Source organism: Gymnodraco acuticeps, unplaced genomic scaffold (assembly GCF_902827175.1).
Source record: "Gymnodraco acuticeps unplaced genomic scaffold, fGymAcu1.1, whole genome shotgun sequence".
Classification (NCBI taxonomy): domain Eukaryota; kingdom Metazoa; phylum Chordata; class Actinopteri; order Perciformes; family Bathydraconidae; genus Gymnodraco; species Gymnodraco acuticeps.
Window position 1 is genome coordinate 1,471,761 of NW_022991584.1, and position 23,756 is coordinate 1,495,516.

The window sequence follows — 23,756 nt, forward strand, 5'->3', positions numbered from 1 at the left end:
ATTGAGAGTTGTTGACAACATTGAGGTTCTCCAATATCATTTACTGTTATGGTCACAGGTTAGAAAACACCCTTTTCAATCCCGCAATTGTGCATTTTCATTACACTTTATTTTGTGATACTCGCCGTTCAAGCTGAAGGGAAGTTCAAGTTAGGCTAATTCTAGCCTAGACAATACAAGTACATAGAACTGTATTGATTTACAAAATACACAGTACCATTAAGGGACAGAGAGGCAACCCACAAAGGTATAAAACTGTTGAGCTTTGCGTTATGAATGTAGCCCATTACTCTTTCCTTTGTTCTCCTCACTTAACCATGCACACTGAGAAACATAATAACAGTACTTCTTTAAAAAAAAAAAAACAGGGTCAATGTGTAATATCTGGCCACATACAAAAAACTAAAAAATAGGGGCAGCAATTCATCTCTAATACTTGGTTCATATAATCTAAATGTAGTCATCAGTTATTAAAACTGAATGAAAAAGCAAACTAACAGCAGGTCAAAGATACGCAATATTGACTCGATGGTACGAAATGTGCCATTTTTGGCTACTTTCAATATAATCCAATTAGCGAACTATTAAAAAGTCACATGGATCCTTTACCTTTAATGTTATTAACGAGTCATTCTGGACTCTTGGTTCTTCATCATCTAAAGTTGGACTGAGGGCAGACAGACGCTACATCGACTCACTATCGCCTGCTGAAGTACAAGAGGTGTTACGGTAAAAGACTGTCGGAGACGAGCTGGTTAGCATGCTCACTTCAGTATATATCTCTGCAACACAACACACGAAGATTTTGACATAATATCAAAAGTGTTATGTGTTTGGTTAAGTTTTAAATAAATAAAAATCTGGCCATATCTTACACATTGCCACTTTAAAATGTCACAGGGGGGAAAGAGGTGAAGTCAGAGTGATGCAAATAATACTTCTTCCGCCCCAATGATGAATCTCCAGGACATTCGGCCAGTTGTTCATCGAACCCTTACACAAGAAAGACACTCCAGGTTGGTAATTTTGTGAACGTTTATTGTGTTTTTTCAAGAATTAATGGACCAAAAAACACGGCTACAGTACAGAAAGCATGAAGAGTATAAAACAGTAACATAACTGAATACAGACCATGACCAGAAGATGCACGGTTACAAACTACATATTGAACAGCAAATAAGCAGTGTCTCTTTAAAAAGAATGGATCAAATAACTAATAATTTGATAACAATCGGTGATCTTGCCACCTGGATGAGTCTTTTGTTCCACTACAAGCGAGCTTCAGTGGTTTCACATTCTTGAAACCTTCAGAAAAAAAAGAAATGATTGATTACTTGGTTAAAGACAAACTTATTATTGATCAAGTTAAACTTTTACATGTGAAAACTTTGATAATTCCCTGCCATAAAATGTAACTTTTATAAATTCGGAAATACTGATGAACAATCCCTTTATGCAGAATTAAGTAACAACTGTATTTGTATCATTACAGAAGGCAGTACAGGTTCTTTACAAGTGAAAATATATGCCCGCAATCAAACCTATTGAGGGTTTTTTCAGTTATTCATAGCATTTGATTCCCTATTATCTGCGCTTAAGGTCGGAGATGTAAGACAAGCCTTTTTGAAGAATTGGCTTCCTGATCAAAAATGAAATCGCATTTAAAAAACATTTGATTTGTAAAGTCCATTTAAAATTGAAGGTATGTAATAAGAAAAGGCAAAACATGTCGCGATTCAAATTACATAAATCCAATACAAACATTTATTTGGAGAATACATGTTAATTCACAAGACATGTCACGGGCCACGAGTTGACCATATGGTTGAGATGCCACAATCCATTCTGAAGAACCCTCCTGTAGCTCGAGGTTTTAACTAGTTCAGAGTGTAATAATCAACATTCGTCAATAGATAGACTAAACAGCTGAGGACACTGAATCACAGTCGTTGTCGCCGCTTATGGCTCGGGGTCATCTACACCCTGAGAAGGATGTGTTCCAGGTGTCCCACAACAATAACAATCTCTGACTGAGAGTTGCCCGGTCATAAACTCGCAACATCAACAAAATGCTAGGGCAGCCCCTCCTTATGGGAGATAACGGCTGCTCAAGGTTGGTCAGCTGCGTCAGAGGGCGAAGGAGGACATGCAGGGCAAATTATTCCCCAACACTTACAACAATATAAAAAAGAGTGACACATACCTTTCAATGAAGGGGGAAAAGATTATCTTCTTAGAAATACTTGGTACGGTTAAGAGCTCTTTGTGCCATCTGGCCGCTCTCGTCCGTTATTCTTTCCCAGTCCGTTTGACCCACCACAAAGCCGATAGCGCGCTTTCGATCTGCTTCCTTCTTCTCTTCGAGATCAGCCCAGCGAACCTTGACAAGACAACCACGGTGTTATGACCAGGAAGTGGATCATTTGAGATAATTTATATTATTTTACATACATTTTATAAAAAATTGTGTTTTTCCACACTGAAAGCCACCCTGGACGACCTGTAATTGTTTTCCTTTAATAGTTAACGTCATTGGCGAATCTACAAAGCAGCTGCTCTGTGGCAATTTACCCTTTTCTTTCCTGGTTGTGACATGCGCGTAGCATAATCGTCTGGCAGCTGAAGGTAGTCCTCCAGGCCGGACATGTCTTCACGTTTCCTTTTCCCACCGCTCCCCAGACCATCCAACCTGTCTGTATAAAGATCACTGAACTGGTCAGTTCCCCCTCCACATAAGAACTTGAAATGTATTATCCTGACATTTATTTGTCTATGCAAAGACAGCTAGTAGATCAGCATTATCTGTTATCCTGCTTCACATTCACACAATTAAAACTACTCTGAGGGGTTCTTATTTACTTTCCCCCTAATGTGCCTGGCTTTGGATTTGTAGAAATTATTTAGAGAGTATAGTTTGCATGAGTATGTAGTTGAAAAATAGTTAAAAAGCTAAGAAGGCCCACTTTGCACTTTTTGGCCTTTGGTAGAAGAACCTTATCTTTGCATTCTCTCGGGACATTCAACCAAATATTTAGACATGTTTTCTTAAGATGCAGACATTAATTAATTAAGTAATTGTGTTTAATGTGAAGCCTTTGTCAACACAACATGAATAGCTTAGGTCGTTGTCCTTCTGTGTGCACAGACACACAGCTATACAACATCATAAACATCACAAATCAAACCATTAATTTCTTAAGCCTCTCGAAAAAGGTGAAATACTGGGAATTCAGTCATAAAACAAAGACCGACAAGACTAACAGACTAACAAAAGAAGAATACCTACCAAGTTTCGCCTCGGACGTGTCCATCTCCCATTTGCTTTTTGGAATGTAGCCCTATATTATATAAAGAAACACTTCAATGGTTAAACATCTGGGTGACACGGGGAGAAGGAGAGAGAAAGCAGGGAGGCGGCTGAAAAGAGAGCAGACTGGTTTATCAGAAGTTTAGAGACAAACATAACTGAAGGATGAGACTGCGGGAGGACACATAATGTAACAGGGGCATGCAAATAGTTTTGATCTTGCAAGTTAGAAGAGACTCATGTTTTTAGACTTAGCATTTATCTCGGTCACATACAAAAGAAAAGTAGGAATGGACAACAGCTGTGCTGCTTTGAAGAGCATTGGTTCTGTGCTTTTGCTTTGAAAACTAAAGGTCATCAAGATAACCCTGTGTGAGTTAATGATAATGTGATCGACATATTTTACATTACACATACAATGCCCTTGTGTCTGAGTCTGAAATGCTCCTACTCAAGCTTTTACTTAAAAAGAAAACTGAACATATAAAGTTTCCTGGTCAAAAGCAAACTGAGGTTCACATTTCCCTAACCAATCGTCAGCTGCAGAGTCACAGTGAGGCCATTTGGTCGGCTAGCACTAGTCAGTCCCAGGTTTATGGTTTATGGCTCTTTGAGGACGGTATCTCGGAGTATTGCATGCTCCAATTTTGATATCATGTAAGTTTCTGGTTCAGTAAATCACAAACTATTTTATTTTAACAATCTAAACCATGGCCTTTTCACCAAATCCTAGGACAGATTAAAGATTGTCTGCAACAAGTAATGAATTAAAATGAGTCAGGCCGATAAGAGTTGCATCTGTGGCACGTTCTGTCAAAGTGCATGCCTAACCAAACTTTTTCTGGTTGAAAAACAATGCATTTAGTTCAATAATCTCTTTTGTTCAAAATATATATATTTTTTCCTAACAGTTTTGGTTCATACATATGTTGTTTTTACTCTTTAATATTTTTGTAAGGCTTTGTGTTAAAGGCTTGTATCTGATATGTATTCAACAAAATATCAACTTTTTTCTGACATTTATTCGTTTTTGGTCTGTGTTTATTTTATTATTTGGTTTAGTTTTGTATTTCTTAAGATGCATTCACATCAGTCAAAGTATACATTTGTGTACCCCCTTTATTTTTAGTGTTAAATGAAACACAGGTGTTTTCAACGATTTGTTCTGATTAGACCTCTGCTCAGGTTTAAGGTGGGCGGAGCTTTGTGTGGACATACGAGAGTCAGAGATGTCAATCAAGTGCAGGCTGTACAGGAACCCTGACAGAAGTCTCATCAGACACGTGAGAACACCTGTGTGGGCGGAGCTTTAAAGAGGTCCATGTTATTTGCTATATTAAAATGCGCATTTTGTATGTTTTTTTCTCACAATATTTAATGTGTGTAAATTATGATAAATAAACCCGTTTTTGCTCGGCTTGTATGCACATGTGGCACAACAAAACACGAATGATAAAGATATGCAGCTGGAAACTCGTCTTCCAGTAGCATCTGCTCAGGTGCTTTGGATTTCAGAGTTTAACATACAACTCGAAGTTTGATCATTGAATAGAGAAAGGTGGCAACCTTTTAAGAGAACAGATGGATAAGTCTGTTTGAATTATTTATGATATACATTTAAGGCACACTGCATAACAAAACAATTAAATAAACTATATACAAGCTGGATATCCAGCTTGTACTGCCAAGAAGCAGCTTCTGCATGGATGTGGTCGCAGATAAAACAAGCCATATCTGACCACATTCAACTGTGATGCTGGTGTGATAAATCAAAATTGTAAAAATATATTGTATTAAGAATAGGGCTGGGCAAGTAAACACATTATTACTGCGCTAACCCATAAAATAATAAACTGCTTTTTTAATTAATATTATTATTATTTTGAAAGTCTGTTGCTCACTGGCTCTGAATACACATACAGTATTGGTATCAGTATTGGCTTAGGATGGGCGTCATCAGGCGTTTCAACCAATGAGAGCATGGCATGAAAAAAATCTTTCAAAGCTTCGCCCATTCACTTGAATGGGGTGACGTAGAAGATTTTGAATCTTCGCCGAACTGCATTGTGGGGAGCGGAGCATGGCTTTGCAAGCATCGTGAGCATCAAAAGTTGAGCAATGTTCAACTTTTGATGCTCCCGATGCTTTCGAAGCTGGCATCAGCCAATCAAATCCCATTTATGCAAACCCCGCCAGTACAAGCGCTAGCCAATCAAACCGCATCCAAGCTGGGAGAGCCAGACCGCAGTTCATTTCCTCATATTCCAAACGAGAAATTACGGTAGCAAATCACCCGGTTCTTTCCGACCAGAACTATTTACCGGGATACAAACCGGAGGAACCAGGCATGGAGGGAGGTGGCAGAGACAGTGGGTGAAACTGGTAAGTTTTCGCCTGTTTGGGGAGTTTATATCCTGTTTACTTCGTTTTAACATTGCTATTGCTTTGTATGTCGGGGGCGGGAGATTCATGTGATTGGTTGTTGGTCGCGTTGCTTGCAAAAAATCGCCAAGCTTCAGACACGCCCAGCATCAAGATTTTTCAAGATTTTTTTCATGCCTGTGTGTGGACGGGCCGTAAGATTCTTGAAGTTGAGATTTTCAATACATATTTTACCTGCTACTGTGTGAAGGGAATACTGCTATTAAAAAGCACCTTATTTGTTTAAAGTGTTTCTTCAAACCAAATCTTATTGCACATTTGTTCATAGCAGTACTTTTAAAATCAAAAGTGCGCTATACACTACTTTTGAATTCATTATTGAATTAATTGCAGAAAATCATGTGATTAATCACAAAAAAATGGTTTTATCGTTGCCTAGCACTACTTAAGAACAGTAAAATAGTGCAGCATCACAGAAAGAAATGTTTTGAATTGTGTTTACTTTACTACACAATAGTAATCTTATTAATAATTATTTAAACATTTCCATATGAGAAAAAATGTGTAAGTATTTAGCTTAAAGTGCACCTATCATGGTATTTTTAGGCAATAGCATAGGTCTCAAATATATAAAAAACATGTCTATGAAGTGATCACCCATTCTAGCCATGCCTCATATCCCCTTATATTTTCTGACGCTGTGTGAGTTCCCTGACACACCGGGCGGGGACACATATTTATGTATAAAAGACATCAAAAAGTGCATTTTGCATGATAGGTCCCCTTTAAGTGTGCCTAATGTCAGCATTAAGTGGCTTGAACAAGGTAGTAGCCTTTACTATAGGAAAGATTAAAGGAGACAGTGTTCATTTTACAAAAAATAAAAAGGACAAAAAACGTTCCTTGTCGTTTTTATCAACAAAATGTTTCATTCACAAAAAGAGAAGGTTACTGAATAAAAAATAATACATGTTGACATTTTCTTCAATGAATAAAAACAAGACAAAAAAGCTAAGGAAGAATTAGAGAAAAGATACTCTGATAAATGAATGGCATTAAATCATTGTATTAATTAGGGATGTAACGATACACTCAACTCACGATTCGATACGATTTTAAGTTCACGATACGATTTTCTCAAGATTTCTTTTTTTTAACAGAATAAGCTGCGGACAAATGACTGAAATATTTCTGTAAAAATCCCTTCAAATAAATAAAAATAAAGTGCAGCTTGAAATGTATGCTCTGCTCGATCAAGAGACTAGATCTATGGATACAGCTCTCTACACTCTGAAGTGACAATTTACTAAAAATACATAAACAGTATTTACTTTTACAAGCTAATTAACAGTTTAATCTCCACTGTACATCCAGGTCTCTGATTTGATTTAGTTCCAATAAATCGTAATATTCTAACCTTTTTTTTGAAGGGGGGGACACAGGGGGGTCCCTGGTCAGTGTTACGGGGGCACTGGCCTCTGTTGCCCCCTCCCTGTGCCGTTTAGAAAAGTACATCGCGAATAATTCTTTAGCTCAACCGATTTTAATCTTAACGCATCTGTAGCGATTTTTAACCGATTCACGATGCATCGTTACATCCCTAGTATTAATCAATACCATTCAACAACATGTCAATATATATTTTTATCCTGGAATATATAATGAGTGAAAAGTATAAATACATGCATGTCCCTTTACCATTCAAATAATACACTACATCTGAACTAGAACAATTCGATCTAGTCAACTAAAAATGTTGTCCCATTCAACATAAAAAAAGACAGGACGGTGCAGTACACACCAAGACACACCAATCTGAGTAGGGCGACACAACGCTCATTGGTGGCCCGACATCTATCTACGCCGAAAATCAGCTTGGTGTGTAAGGACCTTTAGAGAAAGCGTTTCATGTCCCTGGATCAAGCTGTTCTGGAGATTTAAGAAAAGCTTTAAATTGTTGTCTATTCTTTCTTGTTTTGGCTGAAGTGAGCATAATATGATTATGTGATGCTCACCAAAAGCATCAATATAAATGTTGCTTGTCGGAAAAACAATCAACATTGATTTTGTATTGTAAAATAATTGTGGAGAAATCCTTTTGGGAATCAAAAACCCAGGGTTTGGGAAAACCTGATAAAAGCTTCAGTACAGATACAGAGGCACGTTAGATCCCTATTTTACCGTCTTTCCTGAGAGTCCCTTTGTTGTACATTTTCTTGATTTCAGTCACAGTAGTTTATCTGTGACAGCAGGAAAGATTTACAACAAAAGAAGAAGCCAAAACTGGTTAAGCAATATAAAACAAGCTATTATAAGAAAGTGTTTGAATATAATAAACTTTATATTTTTGACTTTTTCTTGACTTTGATAAAAGACTACAAGACCTTTACATTTTGAGTTGCTTCCACTTAGTGCCATGGTATAATTAGGAACACTGCACATCATGCCTCCATCAGGGCTTTGTGGACATTATTGTTATTACCATTATTACTCAAATCTATTTATCTGAATATAATAAACTATAATGGATTCATCAATCAAACCTAGAAGACCTCAACGTCTCACGTCGTGAGATTCACAAGCTCAAGTTTGTTTTACGAGGACCAGAAAAGTATAATTACTGTTTCTGTCGATGGAGTCTTAGTGGTTTTAAGAAGAGCTTATTCATACGATCTACTTGATGAAATCCCAGCTGTTGATACTATTTATTTTTGTATTAAGCCTTCATTTTCTATTATGCACAACTACATTTTTGCATGTTGTCATCTGAAAAACCTCAAGCCCTTTTATATCTCACACTTTACAAAGTTGTTTACATACATTACAGTCAAATCCAACTCAACTTATGGAATCTGGCCATGTTTAAAGTAAGTGGTTAATGGTTTACAAAAATAAAAAATACCATAAACATGAAGATGCACATTCAGTGCAGATCTTCAGTTTGTGATATTGATAGTTAATAGTCTATGAAGACATTTGTATGTTACTACCGCATTTTCATATGCCAGTGGATATCATGCTAGTGATGTACCATGCTAACAAATCATGCCTCATGGAAGAGTCCTGCACGGGCACAATTTTTCCAACCGGACGACCCATTACCGCAATTATTTTCAGGTCAAACGCAGACCCCATTTTTCCCTGTGCATTCGTAAAGATGTATTTTTCACACACGTGCGTACCTGACCCCGAGCAGGACTCTCCCTCAGGGCACGGCTGGACCCTTAACAGGATTTAGTTTGTTCAAACGTCACCAGAATGGTTGTAGAGCGACTTTTTGTCTGCTTTTAAAAGAATCTACATTTAAGGCAATATTTACCTCATCTCTGTAAATGCATTTTAAAATCACCTATATGTAAAAAACAATTATTTGATTTGTGTTGTTATATTATAACAACTTAGAATTGTATTTATTATATATTACATATAAGAACCTTTTCAAAAGTTTGAAGCAGATGTTTTTTCAATACTGATTTTTGAATTTAAATACAATTTTGTCTCTTTTCTGTGAATGATGAAAATCTGAGTTTAGCAGAGTGGCCTCTCCACTTTGACAGAGACTAAAGAAATGAATTTGGTACTTTAGCAACAATAATATTTTTTCCAACTTTTTTGAAGAACCCTTGATACGAAGATGGAAACTATTTCAAACTAATTATAAGGATGAATCTCATAATGAAATCTATTCAAAATATTGATCAATGAACAGGAAGCCCTGAAACCGCTCCTTTAGTGATTGGACTGTTGCCCCTATCATTTCATTTGAGCTACTTATCTTTATCTCACTGAATTATATTTTTCTCTGATATTTTCTAAATGATATATTAAATAACTGGATTAGCCTTATGTGGTGGATGGGAATACAATTAGGTGAAAATCATTCTAAAAACTATGTGTCTAAAAGTTTCAAGATGTCATGTCCTACCTTATCACCCTCTTCTTCCTCCTCTCTCTTCTCTCTCTTCGGCTCCTTGGGCTCGTCATCGGGGTTGAAGTCTTCCATTTCGACCTAACAACAGAAGCACATGTTAATTTAGCTCAGTGACTAAAAAAAAGGACGATTATACCATGAGAACCGCAAATTCTTGAAGACCTCACCTCCTCTATAGCTGCATCCTGAAGCAGGGACCGGACATCCAATCGCACCATATGCCGAGGTGAAGCCTCCCAGTTGTTTGACATCTGTAAACAAAATTGTCTATTTAGAGCAGCACTCTATTTACATGACGCTCTGTGGACATTACTCCCGTAAAAAATCTATCTGAAAAAGTAATTTTATGTGACAAACCTTCAAAATATCCTTTAGCGTGCGCCCATGGTTGTTTCTCTTTGCACAAGTCTGAGTGTCTGCAGTTATCTCAGCAAGATATACCTTCAAATAAGAAAAACCAAACCTCTTTAGCAAAGGGCAGACTGAAACAGGAATAATAAAATGAGTCATTCATGAACAGAACTCACCTCAAAGCCTTTTGTTTTGGCTGCGCTCCAGAACTGATCAAAATGTTTAACCTTGTCATTAATAGTGTCTAAAATGATGAAGGGGAAAAAGCCGTCATCCAGAGTTTTCTTAAATGTTTTCAGCATGCTGTTCCGGTACGTATCCTCCATCTCTGGCTCATATTCATACTCAAGAACCTGCACGACAGATTTCGTTTAATTAGAGTTTATATTATAACAATAATAATTGTAATACATCTGCAGGTTGATACTGTTCTCTGATGTTTTACTGCAGGTCAGACTCACCTTGCGTTTCACTCGTCTCCCTGTGTCTGGGTCTTTCTCTACTTTCTCAACCTCCGTCATAAAATAATCGTCCAAAACGAGAACTCTTGGGGGTGCACCGCCACAATCCACTTCCTTATCCTTAATATCATCAACAAGAGAAAAAAAGCAATATTTGTATGTTTCCATTTGGTATTAATATTGTTTATCAACATTACTTTACATGATAACATTATATTACATGATTTTCTGTTATGACTACTCACCCGTATCAGCTTTGCCACGTGGCTTTTTCCGCCTCCTGGAAGCCCTCTCATTATGATGACAATCTGTGAAAATGTATTTCACAAAAATGAGTACTAGATATCACACAACTAATAGTCTCTGATGGTACATTGGGAAGCTTTGCGATATTGATAATAGGGCTGTGCAATTTAATCGATCCTGCGATATATATCGATATTTAGTTTTCCGAGAAAGTATCGATATTTCAGCCGCGGGTATCGATACATTAAGTCTGATAACTGTGTTCGTTATTCTCGCGTCCAGGAGAGAAGCTTTAAAAAGGAGACTAATTGAGTCTCTGAGAAGGTTCAAATGTATACTTTAATTAATAAAAAGCGCGGTAATGCAGAAGATGGTTCGGTCAGAAAAACAGCTGTGTTCTGGCTCTCGTGAGCGAAGGGAAGAGAGCGAGCTCCACCTTTCCAGCTGTTAAATATCCTCTGCTGGCTCCTCCCTGTGGGCCGGTTGGCGCTGCTGGGGGCCCTCCACGTCTCCAATGTTCGTTGTTGCGCATTACAGAGGATTCAGACATTGTACATTAAATATATAACTAAACACGCCTTTTCTCCTCCTTAACTCTTTCATTTAATACATTTTAAACGCTGTAATCAATACTCCAAAAATACCTCACGGCTGGTATCATTTCCGGTAGTTCCGGATGTTGTCTCATGCTACCCACGTCTGTAAACAAACGTATTCAAATAAACTACCTTCATTTAATATTCAGCAATAATAATATCTCGACGTCTATAGTTGTAGTGTTGAAATCAGTAGGTTTCGGTGTGCAACACTCCTTGTCATATCGCTACTAAATTCACCTCTATAGTAAATGGCATATTAGCCACATGCTAAATGCTAACTGGAGATGAAGGATTTTCAGAATAAAAGCTTAACAACTGGTTGTGCACAAGAACTTCTGGTTTTTCAGTATAAAACAGCATTTAAACTGACTGTATGTTTAAGGTACTTTATGCCATCAAAACATTGATTTTAATTTCTAACAAGTCCCATTCAAATCCCCCGTGTTCCGCCACCTGCTGCACCTTTTAATTCTCCATTGTCCATTGTGATACTGCACTTTATGTACTTACGTTTCAAAGGCTTGTAAGCTACAGTTTGCACTGTTTCAATAAATGAAACAAATTTTCTCACCATATCTTTTGATTCATTTTGTCCAGCATTTGCAAGCTGTAGACTCTCTGTCAGAGCCATATATTGTATAATTGATGCTTTCAGTTTTCAGTTGAATTAATTCAATCCAAGTCAATGGAACACTCACAAGATGTCACCAAAATCACACTGTCCCTTTAAAATCTTTCAGAAAATGATATAAGTGTATCGAATTATATCGCTGGCTGAATATCGTGATATATATCGTATTGTGAGCTGAATATCGTGTATCGTATCGTGAGATTAGTGTATCGCCACAGCCCTAATTGATAAGTACCCTTTCAGGCCGAGATGATCTTCCAGGTGGTTTGAGGATATCGTCAATATTCTTGATTTCTGGCTTTTTCTCAACGCGCGGGGCTGGCTGTGGGGGAGGTGCGAGGGGTGATGCAGTGGGAGGCCCCCTTTCCTCTGGATAACTTCTTCTTTCTCCTGTAAGAAATAATTGCAATTGAAGTTATTTCTGAATGGCATTTTGTTTAACCTTTATTGACTACTGTTACCAGATGCAGGGTTGACCATACCGTACGGTGAGGAGCTATGGCCGTACCGCTCAGGCACGCCACGGTCGGGTCCGCTGCGCTCATATGGAGGTCTGTCATAGCCCGGCCTTCCATAATGCTCCTCTCGGTCACGACTGTCACTTCGGTCTCTCTCTCGAAGTTCCCGCTCTCTCTCCCTGTATCCTGAGCGGGGCGCAGGTGCCAGTGGAGATCTACACAGAGGAGGAGCATCGTTTTGTCAACAGAATTTCTTTAAAGGTCCCATGTCATGCTTTTCCGGTTATTATCCGTCCCCTTGTGTGTTATGAAGGTTTTTCTGCATGTAAACGGTCTGCAAAGTCACAAACCATCAAAGTACACCCTGTAGTGAGTAAAACTCTAACACAGAAAAGACCTGTCTATGCTGCCCCAGAACGCCTCGTTGGGGATTTGTCTTTTTCCATTGCTTTCTTCCTGGGTACAGTGACGTGCCCATACCCAAATGGACTAATACGTGGAGCTGTTACGTTACATCCGCGGAGCCGTTAGGACACACACACACACACACACACACACACACACACACACACACACACACACACACACACACACACACACACACACCACACACACACACACACACACACACACACACACACACACACACACACACACACACACACACACACCACACAACACACAACACACACACACACACACACACACACACACACACACACACACACACACCACACACAACACACCACACACACACACACACACACACCACACACACACACACACACACACACACACACACACACACACACACACACACACACACACCACACACACACACACACACACACACACACACACACACACACACACACACACACACACACACACACACACACACACACTTTTCTCAGCTGCGCCGATTTCTCCTCCCTGAGACGGCGGGACGTGAGTCGGTGTGTGAGCACACACACAAACTCCCAGCCAGGCTGCGGGTGTGTGTGTGTGTGTGTTCGGGCTGGGTTTCGCTGTGTCCCACTGGGCTCATAGGGAGGGGGGGCAGGAGCTCCAACAGGCCGTTTAGGACAGAGTGAATACACATACTACATGTATACAGAGATGCTGTATGAGAAACCAATGCGATTTTGGAAAATTGCACAATATAAATCTATTTTAGTAGACCTCAACAATGGAATTATGATCAGTAGAAATGGCCATGACATGGGACCTTTAAACAGGCACACTAATCACAATGTATTGAAACAATGTGATAAAGTACCTTTCTTCAACCATCGACTATGTGCTTGAATCAAAGCAGACACATAGAAAAACAAAATTACATATGTACGGAAGTAGCTCACTACCCTACAGTTTGGAAAAATAAATGTTATAGCCACGAGGAAATATGTTACCTGTCATCTCTCTCTCGTGGTGGATAGCGCTCCCTCTCATATCGTTCTCTTTCATATTCAGGTGGGGGCTTCTCTCTGTATAACTCCCTCTCTCTGCTGTACTCCCGGCGCTCCATGTAAGGGTCTGATCTTCTTTCAAAATATGGATCTCTGCCGTAAGGATCCCTGGGACCAAGGGGTTCTAAGAGAATGGAAGAGTTTATCAATGAACAGGGGTAAGAGCTAGCTCTGTTGAAGTTGAGAAAGATAACCTGAAGAGACATACCTTTTTCATAGCCCCGGTCTGATAGAACTGGGTCAGGCCTCAACACAATCCTCTCACCATAAGAGATCCGCTCAACAGTGGCTCCAGGCTCTGAAAAATTTAGTGTTTTTGTCAACAACAAAGTTCTGAAACTTAACCCGTTTCATCTGTTAACCTGTTAAGCCCCAAGCCTGTTTTTCAGGTTTCAGGCTCGAAAATTACATTCCCAGAACAAATGACCATATCTTCCCTTCTAAAAGGGTTAAATTAATAATCTTTTTTCTCAAAGTAATTATAAACCTGTGAGTTGGATGTAGAAAAGTCAGAATCAATATAGATGTTTTTCATTTTAAAGAAAATTCAGATTGAACATGGTAAAAAACTGTAAATTATAGTGTCCGTCCAAAAAATATTTTGTACTTATAGTGAAAACTAACCTTGGATTAGGGCTGCAACAAACGACTATTTGATAATCGATTAATCTATCGATTAATGAAACGATTAATCGACTATTCGGACTATTATGCCTTGCACAATTTCTCAAACGCTCTTATTTAGCCATCAACTTTTAGATTTAGCTTGAGGTTGTTATAGGCACGTGGAAACTAACAATGAAGACAATAAAGATGAATACTTGTATTATAAAATTAACTAAACACATTTTGAACAAAATTAACATTGCTTTTTATTTAAATAAAATAAATAATATTTCACATCAAAAGAAACAACAGTGTTTTAACAAATCGTATTAAATAATCTGATGACAGAACTGTAAACAGAATAGCTGAAACTTTAACAAAATAAATAACTCAGTTACCTCTAATCATTAACCCATGTTTGTATCATGTAGTTAACTCCGTGTGTTGCTGCTAGCATACATAACACCTGACGTGGAAACGTTACTCGTGGATGGGGCTACAGAGCTGCTAGAAAGACGGTCGAACCCGGTACATTCCTCCGTCTGAATGTGGTGCACTTTTGCTAAATGTTTAGACAAATTGCTTGTGTTACCGCCCTTACATGCTAAACTCTTATTGCACTTTTGGCAACAAGCATTGTCCACATCGAGACGGGTAAAGTTTAACCACACCTCGGAGCGTGTTCTCTCCGCCATCTCCGCAGTGTGTTGCTGCATGTAGCAGCTGCATGTGTGTAAACTGCCCCCTCGCACACAGACGGGGGAGAGAGATCTCGTCTGATCGAAAATACATCATGGACGCATTTGTTTGGCTTTTTGCATATTAGAAACGAGTTGGCGACACTAAGACTGCGATATAATGTTTTTGTAGCAATAATACATGACATATATTTTTTAAATGTCTCCAGTACCGATAAAAAGACCAATAACGTTGGAGCTTAACGGCGCGTAAAACACACGTGATGACGTCACCAACGAATCGACGACTGAATTAGTTGGCAACTAATTTGGTAATCGATTTTAATCGATTAAGTCGATTAGTTGTTGCACCCCTACCTTGGATGATGGGTTAATAGACTAAAAGCTTTAGGAATCCAAAGTACAACATATAATAAGTACCCTGTATCAAGATTGATGCAAAACAAGTGATATTTGACCTTTTTAGACAGATTTAGCAAAGAAAACCTCTTCTGGGGCCATTTGGGTGGATTTTCCATATCTCTGGCCCCCCTTGTTTGATTTTGACATGTGACATCTCTTTCTGATCGTTAGAGCCAATGGAATCCAAGGGAAATTGTCCCGCACACACTCATGTAAAAAAAAAAAGGTGGCCTCTCTGCGCATGCTAGCTTGCAGCAGAGGGGAGAAATATCGCTGCTCTGATATCAAGCAACGGAAAAGCTGTTTTATTGCTTATGGATTATCAGAACATTTAAAAGGGGACGCAGTCACATTGGATTAACCTATGGATTAACTACACCATCGTTTTTATCGTTTTAATGCCATTGAAGACCAGTTTAGACCAGACAAAGACGAAGGTAAGCCATGTTAGCGTTGTGGGCTACCTAGCACCACTTGTTTTGATGTACGTTTTTGTTGATAACGTCACAAGTTTGTGTTTTTCAGTGTTGAGGTGGGCACCGTTAGATTCTGTGTCTCCTTGCGATCATAAACGATGTGTGCACCTAGGATAAGTAATAAGGGAGCTAGGAGTGATTATCGGTGCAGTAATAGGTTAGTATTTTTCACTCAGGGGTCATTTAGATGCTTCTTATGAGACTTGTGTTTTGTTTTGGTAAAAATGGTTTGTATCGTCAGTTAGCTGAGATTATTCCCGTTAATCTGGTATAACACATTAATAGGTTCTTAAATATTAAGATCCCCTGAGACACAGTGTCGAAAAAAAACCAACTAAAGTACCCGCCGGCGGGGACCTTGGGGCTTAACAGGTTAATGGTCGAATATGTACATCTTTGCTGCTCATACCGTGGCCATGCCCGTAATCCACAGTCTTTGGAATCACTGAAGGTGTGGCCGCAGAGAGAGATGTCTGGTAACGCGTGGCAGCAGGTTTATTATCCCAAGACCCAGGTTCGGTTGAAGCCGTCTGTGCTGCTGCACTCATGCCCTAAGGATGACAGAATAAATATGATAAAGACCCAACAGTTACATAAAAATGTATTTAAAAGATGTGTGTGACCACAGTGTTTTAAATAAACTTGCATAATCAGTGATGATACATTCTTTCAACAATGCACTTCTAGTATCAGGGATTAAATTGTTAAGCTAAAATAGCCAAGTGTTATTTGAATTAAATTACCTTCAGAACATTCCTGATGTCTGCTGGGATCTCCAAACCAAGAAGACCAGCAGGAAGCTCGGCTGGGATGTCGGCCGATGCAGGCTGGGGTGCAGTAGCAGGTGTTTTCCCTTCATGCAATTCCCTGTAGACCCAAAATAAGTTAAGTTCACCAAAAAGCTCTCCCTTAAATCCATTTGAACATAAAGTACAAGAGGTAATACACTGAATTGCAGAGGACTGCAGTGTGTAAAGGCAGGCTGGCCCAACTTGATAACATGTTTTTTTTATGATTTTATAAAAACATATACCGTTCACATTCACTGTTTATGCGTGGTGGCAGAAAACTGGATATTTAGAATATTAGGGAAATAAAAACAAGCATAATTAATTAATTAATGATGAAGGTCTAGAAATAAGGCCTACCTTATAAGTTTAAGCTCTTGAGCAGCTTTCAAGATGATCTCATGTTGACGTTGGGAGAGTGCAAGTACATTTGATCCTTGTGAATCTGGGTCATGTTCTGGCAAGTTTGTGATGGGTGCAGCAGCAGGTAAGAGAGTTTCTTCTCTGGGATCTTCATAGCGAGGTCTGCGATTCTCATACTCAGCAGGATACCCTCTCACTGGTGATGGAGAAAGTCTTGAAGGCCTGTCCCATTCTGAAGGTGGAGCTGATGGCGGGTATGGTTGGTCATCCTGGCGATATGCTGGTTCATCTCTATACTCCCGAATTCTGAGTTCTCCTCTTCCCCTGTCATGCTCATCATAAGAATGTGGGTGACCTCTTTCTCTTTCTTCTCTGTAGGGCTCTGGGCGTAGCATGCGGGGGGGATAATCCCTCTCAGGAGGAGCACGCTCTCTGTCCCATTCAGACTCATAGCCATACTTGGCCTCATGCCGATAGTCACCAGGAGGATGGTCCTGTGGTGGCCTCCAGCGACCGTGTTCTCCATGACCATAATCCTCCACGAAACCCTCTTTATGTCTCTCTTCATATTCCTCATGTGTTGGACCTGGCCGAGACATGTCTCTAGCCATCCCTCTACCCATAGATCTACGCCTCATTCCTTCAGGATCAATGATCTCATGTGGAGGCAGAGGAGGTTCTCTGCCATGAGGCGGTTCTCTGCCATGAGGCGGTTCTCTGCCATGAGACGGTTCTCTGCCATGAGACGGTTCTCTGCCATGAGGCGGTTGCCAGTCTAAATCTCTCTCCATGTCTTCACTGTACATTGGGTCCTCTATAGAATCAATCACTTTGTGAGGTGGGGGTGGCACGCCATGCCTTTCTCTTCCTGCATCAGGATGCATCGGGTGGCTATGAAGCTCATGTTCGGGGTGCATTGTGGAATCCATTTCGGTATCATCCATGTTTATTCCTTGGCCTAACGCCTCATGATCCATTGGGCCATGCGCTGGATGAGGGGGGCGCCCTCGTCCTTGGTGCATGAAACCAGGATGACCAGGTGGGGGACGGCCCCGGCCAGGTGGAAATGGGGGTCTCATGCCTCTCATAGGAGTTCTCCTTTCGCCCCAGTAAGGATCGCCTTCCTCCGGGTACTCTGCCGACTCAGGGTCTTCCCAGTACATGTCCATTGGTCCTCCTCTTCCCATGGGTGGTCCTCCTCTTCCCATGGGTGGTCCTCCTCTTCCCATATGGGGTCCACCTCTACCCATTGGGGGTCCTCCTCTACCCATTGGTGGTCCTCCTCTACCCATTGGGGGTCCTCCTCTACCCATTGGGGGTCCTCCTCTACCCATTGGGGGTCCTCCTCTACCCATTGGGGGTCCTCCTCTACCCATTTGTGGACCCCCTCTACCCATATTTGGACCTCCTCTACCAAAAGGCGGTCCCCCTCTACCAAAAGGCGGTCCCCCTCTACCCAAAGGTAGCCCTCCTCTCCCCATTGGTGGCCCTCCTCTCCCCATAGGCGGCCCCCCTCTACCCATAGGAGGACCACCTCTCCCAAAAGGTGGTCCTCCTCTTCCCATATGGGGCCCTCCTCTCATCATCGGGGGGCCTCCTCTCCCCATGGAGGGTCCACAAATTGGCTCTTCATAATACTCTTCCTCTGCTGCGTAGTGATATCCATCTTGCATCCACATTTCTTCAGGGGGCTCCTCTGATTCCTCATCACCACACTCCTCATATGAAGGATCTTGCCAATGATACTCCTCCTGTTCTTCTGGCATCCCCAAGTTTTCTTCAGGTGGCATGTAGTCATACGGCATTTCCTCAATCTCCCCTCCAAGTGGTATAGAGTTAGGTCCCCTGAAATCTCCATGCCCCATTTGCCCACGCCCTCGACCTTGCACAGGTCCCGGTGGCTGGCCTCGTCCCCTTCCAGGAGGAGGCCTTGGTTGATCTGGTCTTGACTGCATCTGGCCAGTCTCCTGTTGGATTCCTGAGGGCTTTGGAACCTGTGGGGTTTTGTTTTTTGTCAATTGCCCATCAGGTTTGAGCGAACTTTGTGCAGCAGGATTTTTTGATGCGACAGAAGAGGGAGTAGTTACAGAAGAGGGAGCAGTTACAGAAGGTTTGTTGTTACCAGGTTTGGGTTTCTCACTTTTGTTAGAAGCAAGATTGTCCTCTGATTCCTCAGGCTTTGTGCTGGTATTTAATGTCTGAGGAATGGGGTCCTTCTGGACAAAAAAGCCCTCAGTTCCAAGTAAGTTGTCATCTGTCAAGTCATCAGAATTGGCCTTATCACCGGGTTTTGATTTACCTTTTTCTTTTTCAGACTGTAGCTGCCCGGCTGTCTTTCCAGGAGTCTTCAAGTCTGTAGTGGCAGGTTGTGCCTTAGGTTGGACTACTTGCTGTTGCTGCTGGGGCCCAGGTGGGCGTTCAAAAGGCGCAGGGCCAGGAGGCCTTTGTGGCTGGTCAAACCTAGACGGCGGCCCAAATCTGGGGGGGCCATCAAAGCGTTGCCGTGGTTGGTCAAATCTTGGTGGACCATCAAAGCGGTGCCTTTGTTGGTCAAATCGAGGGGGGCCATCAAATCGCTGCTGTTGTTGGTTGAACCTTGGGGGGCCATCAAACCGCTGCTGTTGTGGGTTGAACCTTGGGGGGCCATCAAAGCGCTGCTGTGGTTGGTTGAACCTTGGGGGTCCATCAAAGCGGTGTTGCGTTTGTTCGAACCTTGGAGGACCATCAAAGCGATTTGGCTGGTCAAATCTTGGAGGACCATCAAACCCTTGCTGTGGCTGGTCATATCTAGGGTTGTTTCCAGTGGGAACAGCAGGACTATAGAAATAGCAAGAAAACATTATTACTAATCATTATTTATCTTAGAGACATTCACTGATACCCTCACAAAATAAGTGAAAACATAATTTTGGTAAACATGGGAATACTTAAATAGTCCGACTAAATTAAATTACCATCAAATTATTTTAATAAACATTTTGGCTGGATTTTTAACCAAAAAAAGCCAATTACAGTACTACAAAACAACCATACTAACCGTGGACCACTGACACTGTTGCTTGTTGGCTGAATAACAGGGGGACCTGGGGGTCTGACTCCTAAGCCAGCAGGGCCGGAGCCTCTCACAGGGGGTCCAGCAGGTGACTCTGAATGTGGTCCAAAGCCAGTGGGAGGTGGACCTTGAGAGTTTGGACCAACACCAGCTGGGGAATGCTGCAAACCTGGTATTGTTGTGTGCTGCTGCATGTGAATGTCTTGTCCAGGGTAATGGCCAAACGGTGCCATCATCCCACTACTATACTGGTTTGAAGCGAATGGCACCATGGCAGTGAGTGTGGCCACCCTTTCTTGAAGGTGCGTATTGGTGGCGTTCATCTGCTCCTGCCACTGCTTCCATTGGCGTTCATAGTCCTGCAGTTGATCTTTGTGGGGATAGGTCTTAAACTGTTCATACCACAGGACAAAGGAGCGATCCCACTCTTGGAATAAGGGGGTGAACTGCTGCCGTTGCATTTCATAGTGCCTGAGCTGCATTTCAGCAGACATTGACTGCAACAAAGAACATTTGGGTTTGAGTTTTTCGGTAATGATCTTATTGGTACATGCAGAATAACTGGGGCATGAGATGTAAGATGTAAACTAATGTGGCTCCACGATGATGCTTGAGTTTGTACAGTACAGGGTTGTTGCAGTTCCTAAATAATATTACCGTCACCATTTGTTTTCCATGGAAAATATTCAGATGAATAGTAGCTTTCAAATAAACAACCACTTACCGCTAGATTTGCTGGTTGCTGAATCAGCTGTTGATATTTTTCCAGGATCTGCTGAAGCTTTTCGTGTTGTTGCATGAGAGCCTGGTATTGTAAGCCGACTCTTTCTTGCTGCACCTTTTGCCACTGCGCTGCTGCAGCCTGTAACTCCTGGAGGCGGGCAGCCTCCTCTGGGTCTTCCAGAGTATCACTCTTTAAACACAAACAAGACAAGATTGGAGCATATTTATGCAACTCACAAAGACTTTTTTTTAAATATATCTAAGGGTAGCTAATAATGGAAATGATAGATTTATAGATCATCAACATGAGGCGCTTTCACACCGGAGTACTTTTCCCCGTACTTTCCCCTTTTAGTTCCGATAGTTACTGGGATTTTGCGACCAAAAAGAGAACTTAGTTCATGAGAAATGTTCACCCCTTTTCAGTCCCTGCTAGAGAGGTGGTACTTTCCTGGGGAGAAAAAAGTTCAAATTTCTGATTGGCTGGGCGAATTGCAAACCACGCCCCGTAAAACTCTGAAAAGTTTTGTGAAGCCGCCATTGTATTTGCTGGCTAGTGGTGCACGATAATTATGACGTCATCCCGATAAACCCGATAAAAGTATTAATAGCCCCGATAATACATGAAAAAAATACTGCGGTATGGGTGGATTGGGATGAGGGGCGCTCATTCACAAATCCAGCGCTCCCTAACTCATGCCTGGCTGTGACGTAAATGGTGTGCGGCCGTGAAGCCAGGACAGTAAACAAACATGTCGTCGGTAGTATGGGACTATTTCAAAGTTTCAGAGTTAGATAGTTCGCTTGCTATTTGTATTAACAAATGCAATGCAGAAGTTCCACGAGGAGGGAAAAAGGCAACGAGCTATAATACTTCCAACCTGATTAGTCACCTGAAACATCGCCATCGCTACGATGGTGTGTTAAAAGCGTACGAAGACGCCTGCGCTGCTAAACTAGCGGCGAATCCAAAGCCAGCTGCAAAGGCACCGGGGCTTTTACCTATCGACGAGGCTTTTGAAAAAGGCAAGAAGTTTGCCAGAGACGACCCCAGGGTTAGTTTTGTTCATAGTAGTAATGCTCATGTCATTTGCTCACTACTAGTCTTTTTTTTTTACCACCAGGTGTGCAAAAACTACAGGTACATTTAATATATATATATATATTATATTATTATCGGTTATCGCTATCGGTCTTGAGAAGCAGGAAGTTATCGGTTTCAAAAAACCAATATCGTGCATCCCTATTGCTGGCATTAGCATTATTAGCATTAGCCCCGAGGCACCAACGGAGAGAGAATAACTTATGGCAACACAAAATAAAACATGGGAGCGGCGGAGATGAGGAGGTGTCGGCGTTCTGGCGATTTACTCGGAAGGCTTCAGTAGAAGCTGCTGAGACTCCCAGCAGCTTCTACTGAAGCCAGTCCCCAACTCCTGGGACTTCCGGCCGGGGACTTCGGGTGGCAGTATACGCCATGAAGTTGTTTGCAGCCTGCCAGTAAACCCAAAGCAGAAAAAGAAGAAGTGACGTCAGCGGCTGCATTTGCGTAATCTTCCCTCAGGGAACTTATTCCGGTGTGAAGGCGATCTGCTCTTTAGTTCCATGGGGGAACTAAGTGCTGGGAACTAAGTACGGCAAAGTACTTAGGGGCGTTCACACCAAGTTATTTTCCCACAATAGTTCATGAGAACTCTTTTAGTTCTGATGAACTAAAGCAGATCGCGTTCACACCGCAATGAGTTCCTGGGGGTGGATTAGGAAAATGAAGCCGCTGACGTAACTTATTTTTCTTCTGCTTTGAGTTTACTGGCAGCCCGCAAACAACTTCACGGCGAGTACAGTAGGTGGCGGTATGCACCTTAAAGTTGCAATCCGTCAAAAAACCGAGAGAAGAAGAAGAAAAACTTATATATAACATATATCCTCCCGAGAGCAACTGCACCCGTCTGCCATGAACCCTACAGAAACCTACGTGTGGCCCATAGTGGACTCCATTTTGTGTTGTGTAAAATGGAGGAAATAAAAAGTTAGAAAATCCCCATGTCCTCTTCAGAGGACATTCATAAAAACATTTAGTTTTAGGTCAAATAATTATTACACTGCTCTGAAACTCACTGCACTAACTCCTAAGATGTTCCCTTACTATAATCAATTAAAAATATTGAACTAACAACACTGGTAATTACAAACTTAACCATTACTCTTTCTATAAATAGTGCTTATGTTGATGGACGCCATTTTGAAATACAATGAAATTATCTTTTTCAAAGCCACATATTTGGGGTGGGACACAATAAATAAAGCTTCGCCAGTTTATAACCATAGGTTTATAACCGATGAAACATGATGGTATCAGAATAATCACTTACATGTGATGTATAGGATGCTACACAGGTCACTGTAAAGATAAAGTGTCAGAGGAGAAATAAGCAAGATACAGGATCTGTTTAATCGCCATGTAGGTTCTCTTTTATTTATCAGCAGCAGATCAATAAGTGTCAGTAGTATCAAAACAATATAATAACAGTGGCAATATATATATATATATATATATATTAGGGATGTAACAATACCAAAAACTCACGGTACGATAATATCGCGATAACAAGTCCACGGTACGGTATTTATCGCGATATTGAATAATAAAGAAAAAAAAAATTCAATTAATTTTTTTAATAAAAAATGTTTTTACTCGGAAAATGTTTCTTTATTACATAATAAATCTGATTTGTACAGCATTTTAGTAGGATAGCAGTATTTTAAAGTGTCAAAAACAAAGTGACAGTAACAGACTGGAACAAGAAAACCAG

The 23,756-nt window shown here is 40.9% G+C and overlaps 1 protein-coding gene across 1 annotated transcript in view; it reads right to left on the reverse strand.

Annotated features, from left to right (window-relative positions):
• Positions 1 to 1,017: 1,017 nt before the first annotated feature.
• The window catches only part of ylpm1 (YLP motif containing 1), a 29,847-nt gene continuing 7,108 nt past the window's right edge, over positions 1,018 to 23,756 (reverse strand). Inside the window, 19 exon segments of the mRNA XM_034197685.1 lie at positions 1,018 to 1,305; positions 2,204 to 2,380; positions 2,572 to 2,693; positions 3,287 to 3,338; positions 9,615 to 9,698; positions 9,788 to 9,871; positions 9,978 to 10,061; positions 10,148 to 10,324; positions 10,433 to 10,552; positions 10,678 to 10,740; positions 12,144 to 12,298; positions 12,391 to 12,581; positions 13,779 to 13,959; positions 14,044 to 14,133; positions 16,427 to 16,568; positions 16,761 to 16,884; positions 17,166 to 19,985; positions 20,206 to 20,717; positions 20,945 to 21,133. Of these exon segments, the coding sequence (XP_034053576.1) occupies positions 2,234 to 2,380; positions 2,572 to 2,693; positions 3,287 to 3,338; positions 9,615 to 9,698; positions 9,788 to 9,871; positions 9,978 to 10,061; positions 10,148 to 10,324; positions 10,433 to 10,552; positions 10,678 to 10,740; positions 12,144 to 12,298; positions 12,391 to 12,581; positions 13,779 to 13,959; positions 14,044 to 14,133; positions 16,427 to 16,568; positions 16,761 to 16,884; positions 17,166 to 19,985; positions 20,206 to 20,717; positions 20,945 to 21,133 (5,337 nt within the window). The 3' untranslated portion in view covers positions 1,018 to 1,305; positions 2,204 to 2,233.